Below are 19,288 nucleotides of genomic sequence, written 5' to 3' on the forward strand. Positions count from 1 at the left end.
ACTCAAAATATGTATTCTATTTTATAGCATATTAAAAATCGGTATACTTATTATATTTTATTACCCATTGGCCATTATGCATCTGAAGATAAATTTCTTTTTTTCTAAAACAGATTCCAATAACACTAATAACTAATTGGCGTTTACCATTGCCGCATATTGGTGCAGTACCGCCTAATAAAGTATAATTAATAACAATTTATAGTAAAATCATTGATTAAATATAGTACAATAAAAATATTAATTAACAGTAATAATTTAAATACTATTGTAATCTTTTACATAATAAGCATTTCATTTTCAATACGATTGTATATGCAGTGTGTCTTATTTTCTCTTAAAATTTTTTAAATTTTGTACTTTTTTTTTGAAAACATTTTTGTTTTTGTTATTTTACAATATTATAAAATGAATTAAGTATTTATCTTTTTTATATAAACAAATCTCTATTAACTTTTGAAATTTGAATGGTAACGTATAATATATTTAACGAACAGTTTTGTAAAATTATTTTTAAAGTTGTTTTTCGAGTTTAAAGTTTAGGACGGGAGGTGGAGAGCGGTAGAGTAATGCGGGCAGATAAAGATAATACTATATAGTATACTCCACCCTTTGCCTCGTTCTAAATTTGAAACCTAAATAACTTTTTATTAACCAGAAAAAATTATTAAATACATACGTTCCCGGTTCCCTTTAAGCTTCAAAAGTTGATAGCGCTCTTATAAAAAAAAATGTAATTTTTTAATCTAATCACATTGTAGTATTATAACTTATAATTTATAAGTGTCGACTGTTGATAAAATTATCAAATATTTAAAGCAATTTGTCTTTATCGGCGTTTAGGTAGAATATTTAGTATACCCGATTATAGTTCTTGGCTTTTGCAGCCTCTACCGGATGTTTTTCAAAAGTAGCAGACAATCTAAACAATACCTATGTATGATGTCTAATGAATTTAATTTCATAAAATAATGGTTTTCATTTTGCTGATATAATACAACACTAATTGAGTGTTTAAAGTCGTTTAGAGCCCTTCCCATAATATCATGAATATCATTCTTGAACATTTTACAATAAAATAGTATTTGTGAGCAGAAGGCTATACAAAAATATTGGTTTTTACATTTTTTTAGTATTTTAAATGAAATATTATAGTACTGAAATAAGTGCTGAGTATTATTATTTAAAAACCAAAAATTTATATGTAACTGTCATTACAATACACACTTTTTTAAAATTGAAATATTAAAATCATCCTATAAGTTTTATATCCTAACAATATTTGACAAAAAAATGGCCGACTGGGTATTGTCAATTAATACTTGCTAATGAAGTAATGGTATTTTTTTAAAGTAGGTAAATTAGTTGCGTAAATATAAAAAAACACTCTTAAATTAATAATAAGAGAATGACTTAAAATATTGTAGGATTATTGTTTTTATATGCCGTTTGCAAAACGAAAATCTATATATATTTTTTTTTCTTTCTTATAGCCTTTATCATGAGTTTAAAAATCTGTATAATTTTAATAAATACGCTGAACGTACAATTATTTATTGGTTAATTCCTTACTTATAATTTCAGTTTTGTTAAGCTACCCTTTTGTTTTAAACGGCTTCTCTGTATGGTTAATGTTGGTAATTGCTTTTAAAAAAATATATAACAAGTTAACTAAGTTAAATTGCAAGCTATCTGAAAAAAACTTAAATTAGTAGAGTAAAATTAGAGTTAAAATTAGAATTAGAGTAAAAAGTTAGGTAGGTACCTAACTTAATAGTATGATTTTTACTTTGTTTTTAATTTATAAGGGCAACTGTTTTTTGCAAAATCGTTTTAAATTAATAATTACCTATTGTTGTTACAGTGTATAATACTTTCCATAGACAAGTATACCTACTTTCGGTATTTTTTTTAAGCCTATTTCAAAATATTATGGCTTGACTAGCAAACCTATAAATATTTTTTAATTTGTTCAGACAATTAAACGGGTTTTTGGTTGTGTGACGTTTTGTTGTTTTGGATATTTGGTGGATTTACTTTTTGTCGTTTTCTTATCACCGTGTCCCTACACCCACGTCCCCAATGGCCCTATCACAAAGGATTATGATTTTCCACGTGACCTCGAACGCCGGAATTCGTTGTGTGATAATATTTAATTTCTTATACTGTCTATTTAGCAACGTTATTTTTTTCAAATGTCATTTTCCATCTTTTTGTGAAACAGAAAATATGTATTCGAATTACACCAAACATTTTGAAAACTCTTCAGATATAAAATGGGAAATAATGTACGCTCTGCGTGAATGCCGAGATAGGTATTTGTTACAAAGCGGTAAAATGTAAGTCAAACGTAAGTTATTTAATGGTATTTATGTTACTAACACTATTAATGCTAAATTCTACGAGTCAATTAGTTTGAAACTTGAAAATAGTCGTAGTATGTGGATTATGAAAAGCAAAATTTAAAAACAGTACACATTCGTGATGTGATTCATATTAACAAAAAGTAAAATTTTGATGTACATAGTTTTAAGAGATATTTATTTAATAGTTTTTTGATTCACATAATACCTATTTATAAGGGTTATACTACTAGCCAATTAACATTATTTTGTGTTGTGCACACAGGTTATCTGAGTTGTTATTAGCTCTTGATGATATACCTCCACATTTTGATGACGAAACGGGACTTGCCGGTGATATACTTGCATATCAAGATGTCACATTTGAAAGTACAGAAGAATATCTCATATATAGCAAAGCACGTTCTTACTACGAAACAGAAGAATATCATGCGTAATTGTTTACTAATAAATTATAAAAAAAAAAAAACCATCAAATTTGAATGTATTACAATTTTTTTAGGTGTGCCTACATAACGAAAAATTCTAAAAACTCCGAAACAATGTTTTTACATTATATGGCAAGGTACATGAGTATGCACAACCAATCGGTTTATGAGCGTACTAATTTGTTCGAAGAGCCTAAACTCGTAGGAATGAGACAAAACTTTATAACTTTATTAGATGAACTATTAATTTTAACTGTGTATGGTTCTGAGAGTGATGACGAATTCGAAGATGTCAATCAATCTCAATTATTGTCATTTATGTCTGAGCTCGACGACGATGAAACTGATATGAAAATATCTGTTAGTCAACAAAACGAGTCTACTCCAATTAAAAGATGTAGCAGTAGGCGAAATCGCATCCAAAAACCTAGTACACCGTCATTCAACCAAAAATTTTCTATGCATAAAAGTAGTACTAGAAGTAATATTTGTAAAAAAAAAAAAGTTCAGTCTAAAAGATCAATAACGTTTGATGCTCATATAAGCTTTGAAAACGGTTGCGGAGATCCCTACTTGCTGTGGCTTGCAGCTGTCATGCTAAAAAAAGTAGATAGGTTTGAGGAGGCGACCATGTTCCTAATCGAATCATTGGAAATTCAACCATGTAATTGGGCTGCTTGGATTGAGCTTTCCACGTTAATCAAAGATATAAAAATGGTAAATGACTGATTGAAATGATATAATATCAAATAAGTCTCTCTTTCTGGTTATGAAACTGAGCTTTGATTTTGTTTGTTTATTTATTATTTTTCATTGATACTTGCTTTTCTGACCGTTGCTCATATTTTTCAGCTAGAAGAATTAAATATTAAAACACATCCTCATCATTGGATGCAGCTACTGTTTCTAGCACACGTATACTTGGATTTCCAGTTGACTGATAAAGCATTGCAAATATATAATGATATATTGCAGTACGGTGACTCAGTATTTCAAAAATGGCCATATTTACGATGTCAACTAGCCATCGTTTATCATAACAAGCGAGGTAAAAAACGATTTTAAGTGTCCAGATAAGGTTACAGTCAAAATTCACATTTTACTCTCAAACTTTTTCCAAATAAATTTAATATATTTTTTCTAGAAAATTCTGGAGGTAATCATGAGCTCATTAAAAAAAAAAATTTTTTTCAATTTTTTTTTTTAAATGTGTAAAATGATAGTCTAGTTGAGGTTTAATTTTAGAAATTAATGTATGCCAGGAACTGTACCCCTGATTATTTTTTATTTCAAACCATCATTTCACAAATAATTGTGAATTAATTGTTACTAAACATAATATTATTCAAGCACAAAAACAATCCGTGCCATGCAATTTAACGACATAACTTTTGATGCTTTAGTACTTAAACCAACGGCAGATTTTATTTTTGAAACAAAACACTGAAAATGTATTATTTCATCAACTGTTAATTTAATTTATACATCTATATATAATTTTTTTTTTAATAGAAATAGCTAGTTCTGTAAAGGAGTTTATAAATGTTCTTCAGCTTGATCCATACAGATTGGATAACATTGATTTGCTGTCAAACTTAATGTACGTTTGCGATCATCGGGATCAACTTGTTGTTCTGTCTAAACACACATCTACTGTCGACCGCTATCGCCAAGAAACTCTTTGTGTTCTAGGTACAGTTTATTAATAAAATAATTTGTTGTTTAAAATTTATGTATGTAAGTTATGTATACAATATATATTTAAATGTATATTTTTTTTTTTAGGAAATTTGTATAGTTTAAAATGTGATCATGCTAAATCAGTTTTATATTTTAAAAAAGCACTAAGGATGAACCCCTCTAATGTAACCGCTTGGACTTTGTTGGGACACGAATATATTGAGATGAAGAATTCTTTTGCGGCCATTGCATCGTACAGGCAATCATTGAGTATGCAGCTATTAATGAATTCTAAAATTGACTTATGAAAATAATTTGTTACTGTGAAAACTGACCCAAACTAATATGCTATTGCAATTTTTATTAATTAATCGTATAAATTTAAGCACGTTGGCTGCATTTAGACTAATGAAAAATAATTTGCTATTGTGTAAACTTCACCAAACTAATATGCTATTGCATTTTGTATAAAATTATCATATAAACTTAAACACATTGACTGCCTTGGGTAAAACAAAGAGAAAACTATCAAACAAATAACTCAATTTATTCAAACTAGAAATAACACAATATGAATCACTTCAAAAAACAAATATAATTATATTAACAAAGTTAAATGGACTCATATGATGGAACTTATGGCATAATTTGCACTACCAATGGCAGCTAGTGTATTAGGTTATTGTTGTTTAGTAGCATATTTATTTAAGGAATTTTTACATATGAGTAGTCGAGTTGAAAAAAGTTGCAGTTTACTTTAAACAAGACTAACTGAAATAATTTAATGTAAATCAGAAATTGGTTGGTTGTAATATTACAATTAATGTTTAAATTATTATTGACAATTTTGTTCATTTCTTCTGTAGAAATAAATATTAGAGACTACCGAGCTTGGTATGGTCTTGGGCAAATCTATGAGCTAGTAAAGCTGCCGAATTATGCTTTATACTACTTCGGACAGGCGTATGCACTTAGACCACGAGATTCACGCATGATAGTCGCACTTGGGGAAATGTATGAACGCACAGACAGGGTTTGTGAAGCTCTCACATGTTACTATAGAGCACTACGTTACGATATTGAAGGGACGGTTCTACTTAAAATTTCAAAGTATATAACTTCCTATGATGCTTGTGTATTTTTAAAAAATGTGCCTAAAACAATTTCCATATTTTAGGTTTTATGAAAAGTACAACGATGACAGCAATAACCATGTTATTTGTGATAATTTCCACGAGTTAAATAAAAGCGCTTTAAAAACGGCTCTAGATGAAAACTGCTCCGAAAAAAAGTTGAATTTCTTATTGGCAAAGATTTATTTGTATTTGGGATATCACTATTTAGATCAGAATAATTATGAAAGAGCCTATGCAATGGCTGAAAAATGTCGTTCTCTGTGCGTGGAAGACGAAAACCAGATAAACTTGGAGGTAAACTTAATATGTGTACATTAGAAGGTATTTACGATCTGTTAACAATTTATAAATTGTTTATTTTAGTTTCAAGATAATGTCAATAGCCTACTAAGCGAAGTAGGAGCCAGAACAGGAGTGTCTCAAAATGTTGGCGGCCCGTTAAAAGCACGCAGATTCCTATTTGCATTATGAATTTATTACTACTAATATTTTTTTTACATGTGCTATAGAAGACTGATTTTTATTTATTTTTATTATGCTAGGATTGCTACCAATATTTTACCAAGTTTGTTGGGGGAAAAAATGTAACAGCTCCTAATTAATTTTAATAATCAACTTAATTCAATTGTTAGCCAAAAAAAATATATTTTACTATTTTAAGTATAACATTAAATTCTGAAATTTTTATTTACAATTTGTTAAGTATCAAGTCGAGCTATTACATTTTTTTTTGTACCAACAAAAATAATACGAAGTAAAGAAAAACTACCAAAAACTGATGAATATAATTTTTATTGTGATAATGCAAAAGTCCATTCTAAAATGTAAATAAATGAGACATTAAATTAATAAAACATAAGATTTAGTATAGCTTTTAAAATTCAACCTTTTTATTTCCAGTTTTATATTTTAAGTAGCTAAAAAACTTTAAAAAGAAGTACTTAGTAAAGTAAAACGATTCCTTTATGTATTAAGGAAAAAAATAAATTTCTGACCACTTGACTTTTTTTTCCAAAAACTTCAGCTCATTCAGATTATAGACATACCGAAGGTTCATGTACTTTATTTGGCCGTAAGTTTAAAATTATCATCTCTTCACCTTTATAAACGAGAAAAGTATCCAACAAATAAACATACTTAAAAATTACATGCTAACTTTCCTTAATATAGCCGAATTAGTTAAAAACTTGTTTTAGTTAGTATGTTGTGAAAATAAATAAAACTTCTTAATAGGGGTTACATTATTTTATTTCTATAACTTAAAATTATTTATTTTTTTTTAAACATTTTCCCTATCTATATTTTGGTAAGGTTATATGTGTTATCAATTTGTAGCAAAATTGATAGCATTTTATTGGTGGGAAATTATTTTTTTATGTGTCAGGTGCCTACTTTATAACATATACCCTTTGTGTGATTTTTTTTGGCACATATTAAATGTGATACACAATATTGTTTGGTATAAAAAAAATTAGTTACCCGACTGATAGTTCTTGCCAATACAAATAAAAATTTTACCTTCTATGCATTTTTATTATACTTAGCAAATTTCCACTTAAATGGTTATCTCTTTAAATTGATTGATTAGGTGTAAAAGAAAGTCTGCTTACAATCTGCATTTTATTTTTAAATATTTCATTGATTCGTTTAATTTAATTGTTTTCCTTACTGTAAACAAAATGTTTTTAAAATTGTCAAATTTATGGGAGAGATGTGTATAAATCTGTCTATCAAATTTCTGTAAAAAGTCCCCAATTCTTCGGTATGTGTAATTTTGACAGTCAAATAGTTTGCTTTTCGTTCTCGACGACCAAATTTTCAATCTTATAGAATCCAAAAAACCTCTGTTGGTTGTCAATTTGGATTTTGGACGCATTGTTATTGTACAATTTATATAGGGTTCTTGGCGACCAGATCTAGAGGAGTGCACTGCATACCCTCGTCGTTGTGAATTTGTTTGAAATTCTCGACCGCATTTGTACGTCGAATGTGTCTATGAAATTACCCGAATCGTTTTTCATTTTTGTATTCTAAAATGCATTGAAATTAAATAGAAATGCATAAAAAAATTTAACTAGAAGTGTAATACTTTCTCTGCTTTGTATTCCTTTAACAATACAGATTACTTACTAACAGTAAAAAAAAAACATCAAGCAACAATTCTTTTAACAATTATAATGGAATAACAGTATAGATTATTTGGTCGGGTTTTTTTAGGGGGAGAGGTTTTTTTTAGGTTCTGGGGAGGGGGGGCGTACAAATGTTTTAAAAATTAAATGCGATTATTAATTTTTACAATTAAAATAACAATTAATGGAATAATTTAATAGTTTTCCAGTAGAATTTACGATGTGCGGGTGCGAGGATGTCGGCAAATAATAAAACTCCTTAAAAAAATGATCATCATTAAGTATAATAAGTATCCTAATCTCTTATAATATATTTTTTATTTTGTTATTACTTGTGCGGCTGTGGTAGAATAACTGATAACAAGTATCTATATACATATTCTTTAAACACTCAGTCACATTTATTAATTTATAAAAAATTATAAATATCCATTATTATCAGTATGTTGTAAGTAATTTAAAATTGTTTCGTCGAATTGGTAGAACATTACATTTTTCCGTACGCTTTATCAAACAAAAACAATTTTATTACAAAAAACAAAGGTATATTTATGATTTTGAAAAAATTAATTTAAAAACAAAACTAACGCTATACTAAGTTTTACTTAAACTAGTATGGTCTTATGGCATAGAACTTTGGGGTTCAGCAAAAATCTCCAACACAAACAGAATCCAAGTGTTCCAATCTCGAGTCATCGGACCATCCTTGCTGCACCTCCTTATGTTTCTAACGAAACGCTCCACAGAGACACTTTCCTCCCTACTGTAGTCGAAGTAATAATCAAAACTCACTATAAACGATTCCAAAGTTTTAGTTGTCATAATTTAAAAAAACAATTACCATATAGCAGACTAGTCTTTTGATAAAATGTAACAATGCATTTTGACTTTCTCTCTGTTATAAAAATCGAATGTAGACTGCATTAGACTGCAAATTAACGTTTGCAAAAAAGTGCTATCGATTTCAACTACCTTTTTATAATGACTTGGTGGAAGCTCGTTGGAAATACATTTTTTTTTTTTTAATAGCAAACATTCATTAAGTTATTATGTACATCAAAACTTTCAAAGTCGGTCAAATCAAGAATTTTACTTGTAGCATTTATATTACAAAAGCTATGGGGATGAAATTACCTTGATAACCTCGTTATTCAACATAAACGCTACTTGAACCCAGGCTTAAGTTATGGTTTTATAAAAATATTTATACACATAATATGTTGTATCGGTATATTACATATTTTGTTTTCTGGCCAAATTGCGTACAATAACTATAACAGTCAATACATGCTGTCGACCGGCCGTTCAGACGATCCCGTACTTGCGACTCTCTCGGATGTTTGTTTCTGTATTTTTAACAACATATACATTTATATATAATCGGTATAGCGTCGGTGTTTGGTAGTATAGTCCACTAACAGTGATAAATAACAAAATTATGTCAATTATGCAGAGAGCGTTACAAAGACTAGTGCGATCGAGAATCTTAGCCAAACCGACGGCGGCGGCAGTGGCCAACTATTCGTCCGACGGTGATGCGTGTGCCCCGACCAAAAAAGGTTTGGTGTTGGGCGTGTACAGAGGATGTAGCCCAGGTGAAGTACGTATGTCGGACGATGCGCAGAAATTCGACCTCGCCGTGTCCGGGCGCGCCACAGACTTTCTGTTGACGTCCAACATCGCCCGACAAGGTGTAGTGGTAGCGCACGACCTGCACCCGGACTACTTCGCGGTGGCGTTCGCCGACATCGGGCCGATGAACGCCGGGTACAACAAGCTAGAGAACCTCGAGGAGTGCCTGGAATGGACGAGGACCGGGGCGGGAGTCGGAGCCCGAGCGCTGCAAAAGTACGGCGTGGACGACATCTACGTGGAGAACATGTCGAACGTCCAGGCGGCCGCCGAAGGGGCCGTGTTGGGCGCTTGGGACTTCGACGGTTACAAGGTCACGGAAGAGCGCCTAAAGAGCCAAGTGTTGCCGCACAACGTCAAAGACACGGAACTGTGGAGGAGCGGAACGATTACGGGCGAGGCGCAGAACTTGGCCCGGCACATCGCGCACCTGCCGCCAAACGTGGGCACGCCCGAAGGTATAGCCGACTACGTGCGCGACGTGCTTTGCAAGTGCAGTATCAGCGTAACCATACGCAACGTGGAATGGATCGAAGAGAAAAAGCTCAACTCCCTGTTATCCGTGGCCATGGGGTCGCGGCGCACTCCCATAGTGTTGGAAATGTCGTACTGCGGCGGACCGGCCGACGAAAAGCCGGCCGTGCTCATCGGCGACGGGTGCACGTATGACTCGTGGGGACTGTGCCTGCGCAACCAAAAGCGCCCCGAATGGGGTATGTACGCCAAGTCGGGCGCGGCGTCCGTGATCGGTGCGATGAAGGCCGTGGCGCAACTATCGTTGCCGTTGAACGTGAACGCCCTGGTGCCGCTGTACGAGAACAAGCCGGGCGGCATGGCCATGAAACCAGGGTCGGTGATTAAGACGTACGACGAAAAAACAACCGAAGTGCACCGAACCAATGTATCGTCCAGGCTGGTGCTCAGCGACATAATCGGTTACAGTCAGATGCTCACGCCCAACTTAATCATATCAGTGTCTTCGCTGTCCAACGACACACAAAACTACTTAAACGGTAGCGCAACGTTCGGGTTCACCACAGAGGAAGGCCTGTACAATCAGATCGAAGGCGCGTCCGCGTCCACCGGCGACCGAGTCGTCCGCGGCCCGCTTTGGAACTTTTACAAGGCTAAAACACTGTGGCCCACCTTGGCCGACACTCGGGTGGTGCCGTATAAAGAAGCCGGGGACGCCATGGCCGCAGCCATGTTTTTGGAAAAGTTCAAGCCCAAAGGATCTGCCATGATCACGTTGGACGTGGGCGGTTCAGCGTTTCTAAGGAGTCCAATGCCGGAACACTACCTGAGACCCGAACGTATGACAGGCAGTCCAGTCCGTACCATTGTGCAATTATTGAAACAAACAGCATGTCCTAACGACAGGAGACCAGCATGTTGATCAACATTTTAACATTAATCGTGTAATGAGTAAAAATTAATATACTACAAAATAATCCGTGAAATGCTTTTGCATTTTGAAATTTGTCCCTTTTTTTAAGTAAATTTATGTTATATTTGTGAGACCGTTTAAAAGATTTCGAAATGTGTTGCTAGGATTTCTTAAAATTAATAATTGGTTGTAAGTAATTAATTAATTATTAATAAATTATTATAAATTAATTAATTTGTTTAACGCGGCCCGTCTGGCGGATTGCATGCCCAATAACAACAAGATAAAGTAGGTAGAAGCGACAAGTATATTGTATGTCAAATTCTAACAAACTATTTATAAATTATAGTGTTAAGTTAAAAATGTATAAAAACAAAAATGGAGGTGTCTCTTTCGATTCTCTTCCCCTTCTATCCAAGGTCACTCATGATCCTATCATTAGGAGGTATGCTTATAATGTCTTTGGAGGCGACTTTCGGAAAATTCAAGATAGTAATTATTAGTGTACTATGGTAACAAACGTATTCGACAGTAGTATACAACATTAGTCGATACCGATTGACTAGTCGAGTTATACCGGCGATATGAATAGATTGCGGTCGGCCGATTTGAGTGTAATCGTACGAGTTCACCATGGTGTCGGGTTCGACTTGATCGAAGGTAGCGTGACAATGGAAGCCACTTTTGACGGTGACTTACAGCAGAGCGGGCGAACTTTTCCTGCGCGCCGGAACCGAGTCACCTTTGACGAGCGGTTCGTGTGGACGGTAGGCAAAGAGACTGTGAAGAGCATGCGGACTGCAAACGGAGTGGTCTTGGTGCAGTGTTTTCGAATACCGTCGATGCCGGTAGACCACGGTGGAAGCTACGAGCTATATGAGAGACAGAGGGTGGGACTGGCCGTGATCCGGCTGAAAGAATTCCAAGTGATCGGTCGTGACTGGGACCAAGAGGTGGCTCTCAGGTACTACACGTTGCATTGTGGTACCGGCAATGGCAACGTGGCTCTACGCATGTCTCTGGTTATTAAAGACACAAGTGCTCATTTCAACAAACCCTCCGCGGCCAGACCACAAGACCGTTACCACCGACCCCGAGACAGACTGCCAGTGGTAACTCCGATGGATCAACAACAACCGGTGGCCACTAACCGTCCACAACCGGTGGCCGCGGCGGCCACAGTGAGAAACCGTCAACCCAACCGGAAGACGACGTCGAAACGAGGTAAACGCAATTTATACATTGATGTCATCCGTATAGTAACATTGGTCTTGAGTTCCGTGGTGGACGCAAAGGGAGGTACCTCCAATGAGTCATCGAGGGGAAGGACTGTACAACACCCCACTAACAGTTACAACAATGACAATACACCAGGAACGCGGGACCGGTTTCAGATTTTAATTATCTTATCTGATTTCATCCTTGTGTCCGCTTTTTTCAGAACAGTACAAAGAAGCGAAACGCCCAGTAGCCGCATACCAAAGCGCCAAAGGCCAAACTTACGACGACATTGCCAACTCGATGAGTGTTCAAGACAACGCTGACTCGATGAACGTCAACGATAATAGCAATTCGATGCACAATCGTGACAAATCTCATTGGATGCGCCTTCACGAATGTAACTATTATCCACACGATAAAATCAGATTAGGCGCGTCCAACGCAACAGCGGATGATTTTATCAAGACGATGGAACAGCTGACGGTGGACATGGTCGAAGTGCGAAAAAAGACTTCCAAACAATGTCAAGTAGTCAACGAACACGCCAACAAGACCACGTGGAAGGACTGTCCGAGGATAGCCGGTGGCAGAGGCGATTTAGATCAGCTAAATCCATCAGAGAGACATCGGGTCGGTAATAATTTGGCAGTGACGAGCAGAGAGTCTCTGTTGACAATGACTACAGACAGCGTGTTAAGTGATGACGCTCCCACCCGCGTAAGACGCGTGAAGAAATGTAACAACATAAAGACAAGCATGATAAGGAGCGTACGAATAAATAAGAACAACGCGAAGACGTCCGGGACAGCCGCCGACCAATCTTGTAGCTCTCAATCGGACAATGACATGCAGCGTCCAGTCGTGCTGGTAGAGAAATTGAAGGAAAGCGTCAACCAATTGGCCAATAGCTTTTACCACATGAAAAAAAACAAACGGTACACCAAAGCCAAGTACTCGAAGGGTGTAACGGTTCTAAAAAAATTGAACGCGGAAACCGTGAAGCTCAACGAAAAAATAAGAGAGGCCCGACTGTCGGCCTGTAACCAATGCCGTAACGAGGCTTTGTGATCAACTCTCTCTCTCTCTATCTCTTTAGCCTCACAATTCTTCAAGAGTCTTGGCGCTATCTTACAAGTTTAGTATGCTTTTCATCCAATCTGCCACTCCCAGTGGTAACTATAGGTCTTGTTTGACGCTATCCAACTAATGTTAAACTGGTCTTCTTTATTTGTATCCTCCCAGCTCATCATATTACTTTCGGGTTGCTGTTTCCTTCGCGCCAACCATCGTATTCAGAGGGTCCAGACATTAATTCTGTTAATTGTGACACAAATGTCACTTGAGTTCGTCTATTTTTTCAAAAATGTGTTTTATTTACATCCATACAATGTATTTGATTTGCAATAGTTCCATCGACTTAGGTTTCCTTTAACTTAGTATAACCTAGTGATTTAAAATCATTTACGAGAGTCACGTTTTGATCAACAAACCACAATATGTCAATTCAGATTACACCAATGTCAATCACACATATGTTTCTTACTTTGTACTGAACTTTCTAACGCAATAATAGTAAAATTGTATCGCCTCGGCTCTATCAAATAACGACTTAGAATTTTTTAAACGGATTATGGTCGACCCTTATTATATAATTTGTTTATTCGTCCTTTAACAATAATATGAGTTTTATGGTAATTCAAATTCATACATAACGTTGTATGGGCGGTTTATACTGTGTTATGTATACTGCTAAGTGCTAATACGTACATGTTTTGCGTTTCTTGTGAAAATTTAATTTTATGTAATTAACATAAATACTATTTTTATCGACTACTGCTATTTTGTAATAAAAATAATTTGTATTTTTTTAAAACGACGATTCTAACTTTATAATGCAAAACTTGAGAAATATTAAAAAAAAAAAGAAAAACTACGCACACCAATTAAATACATTTTTTAAGTACTATTTATTAATTAAAATATAGTTCTGAATACTATATTGTTATTGTGATATTTGGAATTTTCAAGTTGGGTGTATAATTAACATATGTCCGAGAAAAAAAAATTGTGTTGTTTATTATTAAAATATTGCGAGAAAATAACCTAGGTTCCTATAATGTTATGTTAACAAAAACATTTTTTTTTTATAAAAACCGGTGAAATTCTATATGTTTTTTATAATTTATTGCGTCGCTCTGATATTTGTTTCTTGGGATAAACACAATCATATTTTATATTAAAAAAAAAGTGTCTTAAGTTTGTATGTAAACGTCAAATATAATATTTATGACGTATTGTTAAATTATAATATATATTATAATAAAGTACGTTATAATATAGGCTTTATTGTATTCAGCTTTTGAACATATTTTAATCATGATAATGGCACATAACTTGTTTAAGGTAAACCGGAATCGGACAGTTAGTGTTTCGAAAATTGATAAATATATTGTAATTCGTTACATATTTGACCAGTTTAAAGGTAAAATTCATTATAAAATTCGATTAACGTACAATAAGCAAGTCCGGCGTGGTTTTAATTGTATGAAAATTGGCGTTCACTCTTACCTACACATTTATGTTTAAAAAAATGTATTTAAAAACTATTTTATTCTCTTACAAAGTTGCCGCCAAATTCAATAACTAATCAGTATTAGATATGGTCACATTATTTTCTTCTTCAAATATACATATCTGCAAAACTTCCCTTGAAGGATATCGATTAGAAATCTATCACTAACTGAAAACTTTCTAAAATTGTAAACAATTGTATTCGGTGGAATTGTAAGTTAATATAATATTTTGTATTTTATAATAGTGACAAATCCTCCTGAAATTCTGATTTCTGATTATGAGTTTGAAACGGAAGGTATGTAAGTAACATTAACGTACATAATATATTATTCAAAATAATAAGCTAAATAACACTATATTGTCTTTATTTTTAGTCGACCAACCGAAAAAACCTAAAGACATTAGTACACATTTAAACACTTGTTATACACACTTTCAATTTACAATTTTAGTTAAATATTAATTGTTGTCTTCATAAAAATGTAGCTAAAAATTACACCCAAAAAAGTGAAATAAACTGTTGCCGTCCCTTTTAGGGAAAAAGCTAAATAATATTTTCTTGGTTATGATACTTATGAACAAAGAAACCAAATTTTGAACTATTTTTACAACTAGTCAATTGCTTGAAAACTGGCCATTTTACTTATATTCGATCTACGTGTAATCAGTATAAAGCCAAGTGTTATATATTATGACTGTGTCTTATAAAACGGAAAGGTCTAAAATACAACTTTTCAATAATATGAACATTGCATGATTTTTTTTTTTTTTTTAATTTGCTACGGACAAAACAATTTATATATTATGTTAGGCATTAGTTAAAAACAGTACTTTGGTAAATCTTAAATGGGGTTTAAGGTAATGTGATTGTGAGTAGTAGGTATTTTCTTTTTCAAAAACAAATTGTTCTTGATTTTAGGATGTATACACTATTATTATACCAATTGATGCATTAATAGTATTAGTTAGGGAAAACCCAAAAGTTTAACAATAATAAACAAGACATGCATAACGATAATAATTTTTAGTTAGCCAACAGTCAACGATTTCAACATTTACCCATCATTAAAACAAATTTGAAATTTTCTTAGTTCATTTGTTTATTAACAAATTATAACTAAACTAATTATACAGCTGCAATATACAATATACACATTACATATGTTTGTTAAGTAGTTTTTATCTGTGTGTTAGGATCGGCACAGTTGTGAGTTTAACCATTGTTAGAATGTTGGCTAACTATAAATTATTATCATTTATCGTCATCTATCGCTTGTTTATTATTTTACAATTCTTCACGTCTATTTGCACAGATGTTCACAAATCCGACTGTGACTATAGCTGAACCTATAGAAAATCGTGCGTTTAGAAATGATTGTGAAAGATAAAAATTGATCGCTCAATCCATACACTGTAGGAATGCGCTGTACGCGGTCTTTGATTTGGTTTGTCATGATGGTGAAAACTTCAGTTAAATGTGTCGATTACGATATCGATCAAACCGTCGACCACGTGGAGGACATGGTTGCTTATGGCACAGTGTACGACAACGTTAAGTATCCGTATGTAATACACGTGATAGGGCCTACTCGCATGTGTACGGGGTCGCTAATCCAACCGCTGTTCGTGTTGACCGCCGCCCACTGTACTTGGGGAATGATCCCTTCTGACATGAAGGTGTGTGCCAAAGGCGTAAATGGCGCAGTTGCGTTGAAAAATCAACGTCAATAAAATTGTCTTAAAAAGAGTGAAGTGTTCGTATAAACAGTTGCTAAATTATGATCTGTCCGACAACAGGTGTCTCGAGGCCATTTCAGGAAATCCAATTTAAACCATGAGCTGAAGAGACTGGTGCGGGGCATCTACCAGCATCGGGGTTACAAGCGCCATCACTACCACACGCCGGACATAAGTCTATTAGAAGTATATATATATATATTTACACGTATAACGGCTAAACGGGTGGTACGAAAAAGCCTAGGGACGAGACACGGTTAAGTTATACCATTAGGTTCTGGTATTTGTAAGTTTTTACATATATATACCTCTTATTTTTCTAACTAAATTTACTAACGCAACTGCTGATTTGAATGCGTACACATATTAAAAATGTAGAAAAACTAATTTTGTCCAGAATCGCGTTAGTTTACACCCCACGTTTAAAAATTTCACATATGCCTAACATAAAAAATGTTTCGATCGCGGCAAACATTCCCCCAAAAAAAAAAATTGCCGTACCATGGAAGTTGTATATCTAGATATTTTTGTTTTAAAAGACTGCAATATATACAGGGTGATAATTATATTATGAACCACTCAATATCTCATAAGTCATAGGGAAATTAATTTTGTTTTCATATTGATTTTTTTATAGCAACTTTTGAAACTTAAATAGTAATGCATACACTTTGTTAACTTTTTAAATTGATAATAATGTACTAAAAATGTTGATTATTGATGTTATTGAAGTTTCAAGTTTAGGCAAGGAGGAAAGGTGGAGTGTAGTATTGTTTTTATCTGCGTGCATTTCCCATCCCGTCCTAACTTTTAAAACAGTTGTGAACTGAGTTGTGCTAAGTAAAAAACTAAGTTGGGAGGGGGGTAAAAACAAAAAAAAAATCGTGATAAATTTGAGATCACATTGTATAAAAATAACTATGAAAAAAAAAATGTATTTCTTATTAAATCCTATGATATATTGAGTGGTTCACGATAAAATGATCACCCTGTGTAACACATGGCTTTGTACGGATCGCACGTAGATCGAACATGAGTACAAAGGGTTTAACTCCTTCGTAGAGATCGGCGGCACACCGGAAGAGTTCGGAGACGGCAAAGAAATGCACTGTGTAGTTATTGGATTCGGTCGAACAGAAAAACAAGTGGCTCCTAAAGATGATGGATACCAAACCGACGTGGTGGTCAGATACGGTCAGAATGCGTGCGCCCCATCTCCAAATATTCGAAATGGTGAGTTCGAGCAGTTGACTAGTTATTCTATTTTATTAAGTACTTCACTTAATTCCATACGGTTGGCGAGAGCCGCGTTAACAATGTCTGCAGCTGTACGACATCATTCATCGGAGTCTTCTTATGATTCCATTAGGAGCTAAGGAACTCATGTTGTTTCCAATAGTGAATAGTACATGCAGGCACGGCGCCAGAATTTTGTATGTACTGTACATGGAGTCTTTGTATCTATAGCATGCAAAACCGCATTGGATTTCCCATTTCTTCTATTCGGGTAGATTAGGAGAGGGGAAATAAGAAGGCAAAACGTACTTTGCTCCTGACGCTATTATACGAATCTACCCTAATAGCATTACATAGTATTTATCAACTCCCCTACAAACCCAACAGGTCGTCGATGCACAGTCCAACATATCTAATCGTTTCATACCTTCCACGGTGCACTGACTGAAATCTTGTTAAATATTTACTGTTACCAGACGATTGGAAGTATTTTTTGTGTTCAAAACCCGACAAGAAAATGGTGTGTCACGGTGACAGCGGCGGACCTCTGATTTGCGGCAACAAACAATACGGATCGGCCAGAAGCGGCTACAATTATGTTACCAACAAAACTACTACTACTAAGTGTGGTACTCCTCAAGTACAGACTAGACATATATTCTTGTACATGTTCAAGGAATGGATTGACGAAATTCTTGAACACCCGTCGCACAAAAATAATGCGCCGATCCACCGACAAAATTTAACTATTATAGATGTTACATTTTTGCTCATATTAACGCTGAGCGGGCTAATTGCACATCATTCCGCCTAATAATAATATAGTAACCAGCTGATAGTAATCGAAAAAAACGGTTGTGAGATACAAAACAAAGTTAAAAATGTTTTTGAAATTACTTCACCGGTTGTGCTCAAATACAATTTTGTATGTACCTACCACAAATTATATTTTGTATTCTGCCTTTTAATACAGCAGCAAATAAAATACACGATAATAAACTGATTTTATACCAACGACATACAAGTTATACTTCTAACTTATCTAGTCTAACTTGACATGACTCAGTACGGTTAGAATAATTTAACTGCAAAATGAGTTTTTTCAATCCACACAATAGGCATATCTGTAAAAATCTAAAGGTACTTAAAGGAATGTTTTTTTTTCAAATAAAGATTAAACAGCTGTTCGCTTACAACAATTAACAGTCGCGCACATATAGGACCAAACCCAGTGAGTTTTGTAGATATTATTTCGTAGAGTTTTTGTTAATTATTTCTATTATATAAATAGCGAGCATTGAAGAATTCATAAATAGAACCGCCTTAACATAAAAATAAGTCTTTGTCTTTAAGTCAGTTCCGGCTGTTGTGAGTTGTATTATATTTTACCCCTTTTCTTTTTTTTCTGCATGCAATTATAAAAACAACTGTACCACATCTCAACTCTTTGAACACTTTTGGATTCCGGAAACCGTTGTCACAATAATAATTAAGGTTCTCTATATTATCCGTAGCGTTCTTTTTCAATTATATATACATATACATAATATATGTATATATTATATACCCATTATGGAGTTACTGTGACGTCAGTCGACTCGCCTTACAATACGGTAGCTGTTCGTTAAAACGGTCAAAATATATATTTTATCAACAAACAATAGGACCCGGTATTTTATTGTAGTAATGAAAAAATTGGGAAATCGATGCAAGTAAGTGTGTAAAATGTATATGTACACCGGGTGATTCTTTTAACGCCCTACAC

At 34.1% G+C, this 19,288-nt stretch overlaps 2 protein-coding genes across 3 annotated transcripts; both read left to right on the top strand.

The window, feature by feature from the left end:
• Positions 1-2,125: 2,125 nt before the first annotated feature.
• On the top strand, positions 2,126-6,425 carry LOC126836548 (cell division cycle protein 23 homolog). Of its 2 annotated transcripts, none has more exons than XM_050570065.1 (9): positions 2,126-2,339; positions 2,629-2,796; positions 2,866-3,508; positions 3,644-3,839; positions 4,304-4,483; positions 4,577-4,741; positions 5,338-5,581; positions 5,649-5,901; positions 5,971-6,425. In XM_050570065.1, exons 1-9 carry the CDS (start codon positions 2,230-2,232, stop codon positions 6,076-6,078), a joined length of 2,067 nt encoding a protein of 688 aa, XP_050426022.1. In that variant the 5' UTR covers positions 2,126-2,229; the 3' UTR covers positions 6,079-6,425. The 2 variants fall into 2 exon arrangements, with proteins under 2 accessions (XP_050426022.1, XP_050426023.1); XM_050570066.1 differs by having other exon boundaries at positions 2,234-2,350.
• Positions 6,426-9,183: 2,758 nt separating this feature from the next.
• On the top strand, positions 9,184-10,764 carry LOC126837170 (cytosol aminopeptidase-like). Its single transcript, XM_050570999.1, has one exon. It carries the CDS (start codon positions 9,184-9,186, stop codon positions 10,762-10,764), a length of 1,581 nt encoding a protein of 526 aa, XP_050426956.1.
• Positions 10,765-19,288: the final 8,524 nt, after the last annotated feature.

Source organism: Adelges cooleyi, unplaced genomic scaffold, assembly GCF_023614345.1.
Source record: "Adelges cooleyi isolate 19-005CV unplaced genomic scaffold, UGA_ACOO_1.1 ACOO_flye_CR_arks_rails_tigmint_CR_PRNA_247, whole genome shotgun sequence".
Taxonomy (NCBI): Eukaryota; Metazoa; Arthropoda; class Insecta; order Hemiptera; family Adelgidae; genus Adelges; species Adelges cooleyi.

Excerpts from the sequence above, each read along its gene's own strand:
- LOC126837170 (XM_050570999.1), top strand. The coding sequence starts at position 9,184 with ATGCAGAGAGCGTTACAAAGACTAGTGCGATCGAGAATCTTAGCCAAA.
- LOC126836548 (XM_050570065.1), top strand. The coding sequence starts at position 2,230 with ATGTATTCGAATTACACCAAACATTTTGAAAACTCTTCAGATATAAAA. Across the intron at positions 2,797-2,865 it reads GAAACAGAAGAATATCATGC|GTGTGCCTACATAACGAAAA; the intron begins GTAATTGTTTAC and ends CAATTTTTTTAG. Across the intron at positions 4,742-5,337 it reads ATCGTACAGGCAATCATTGA|AAATAAATATTAGAGACTAC; the intron begins GTATGCAGCTAT and ends TTTCTTCTGTAG.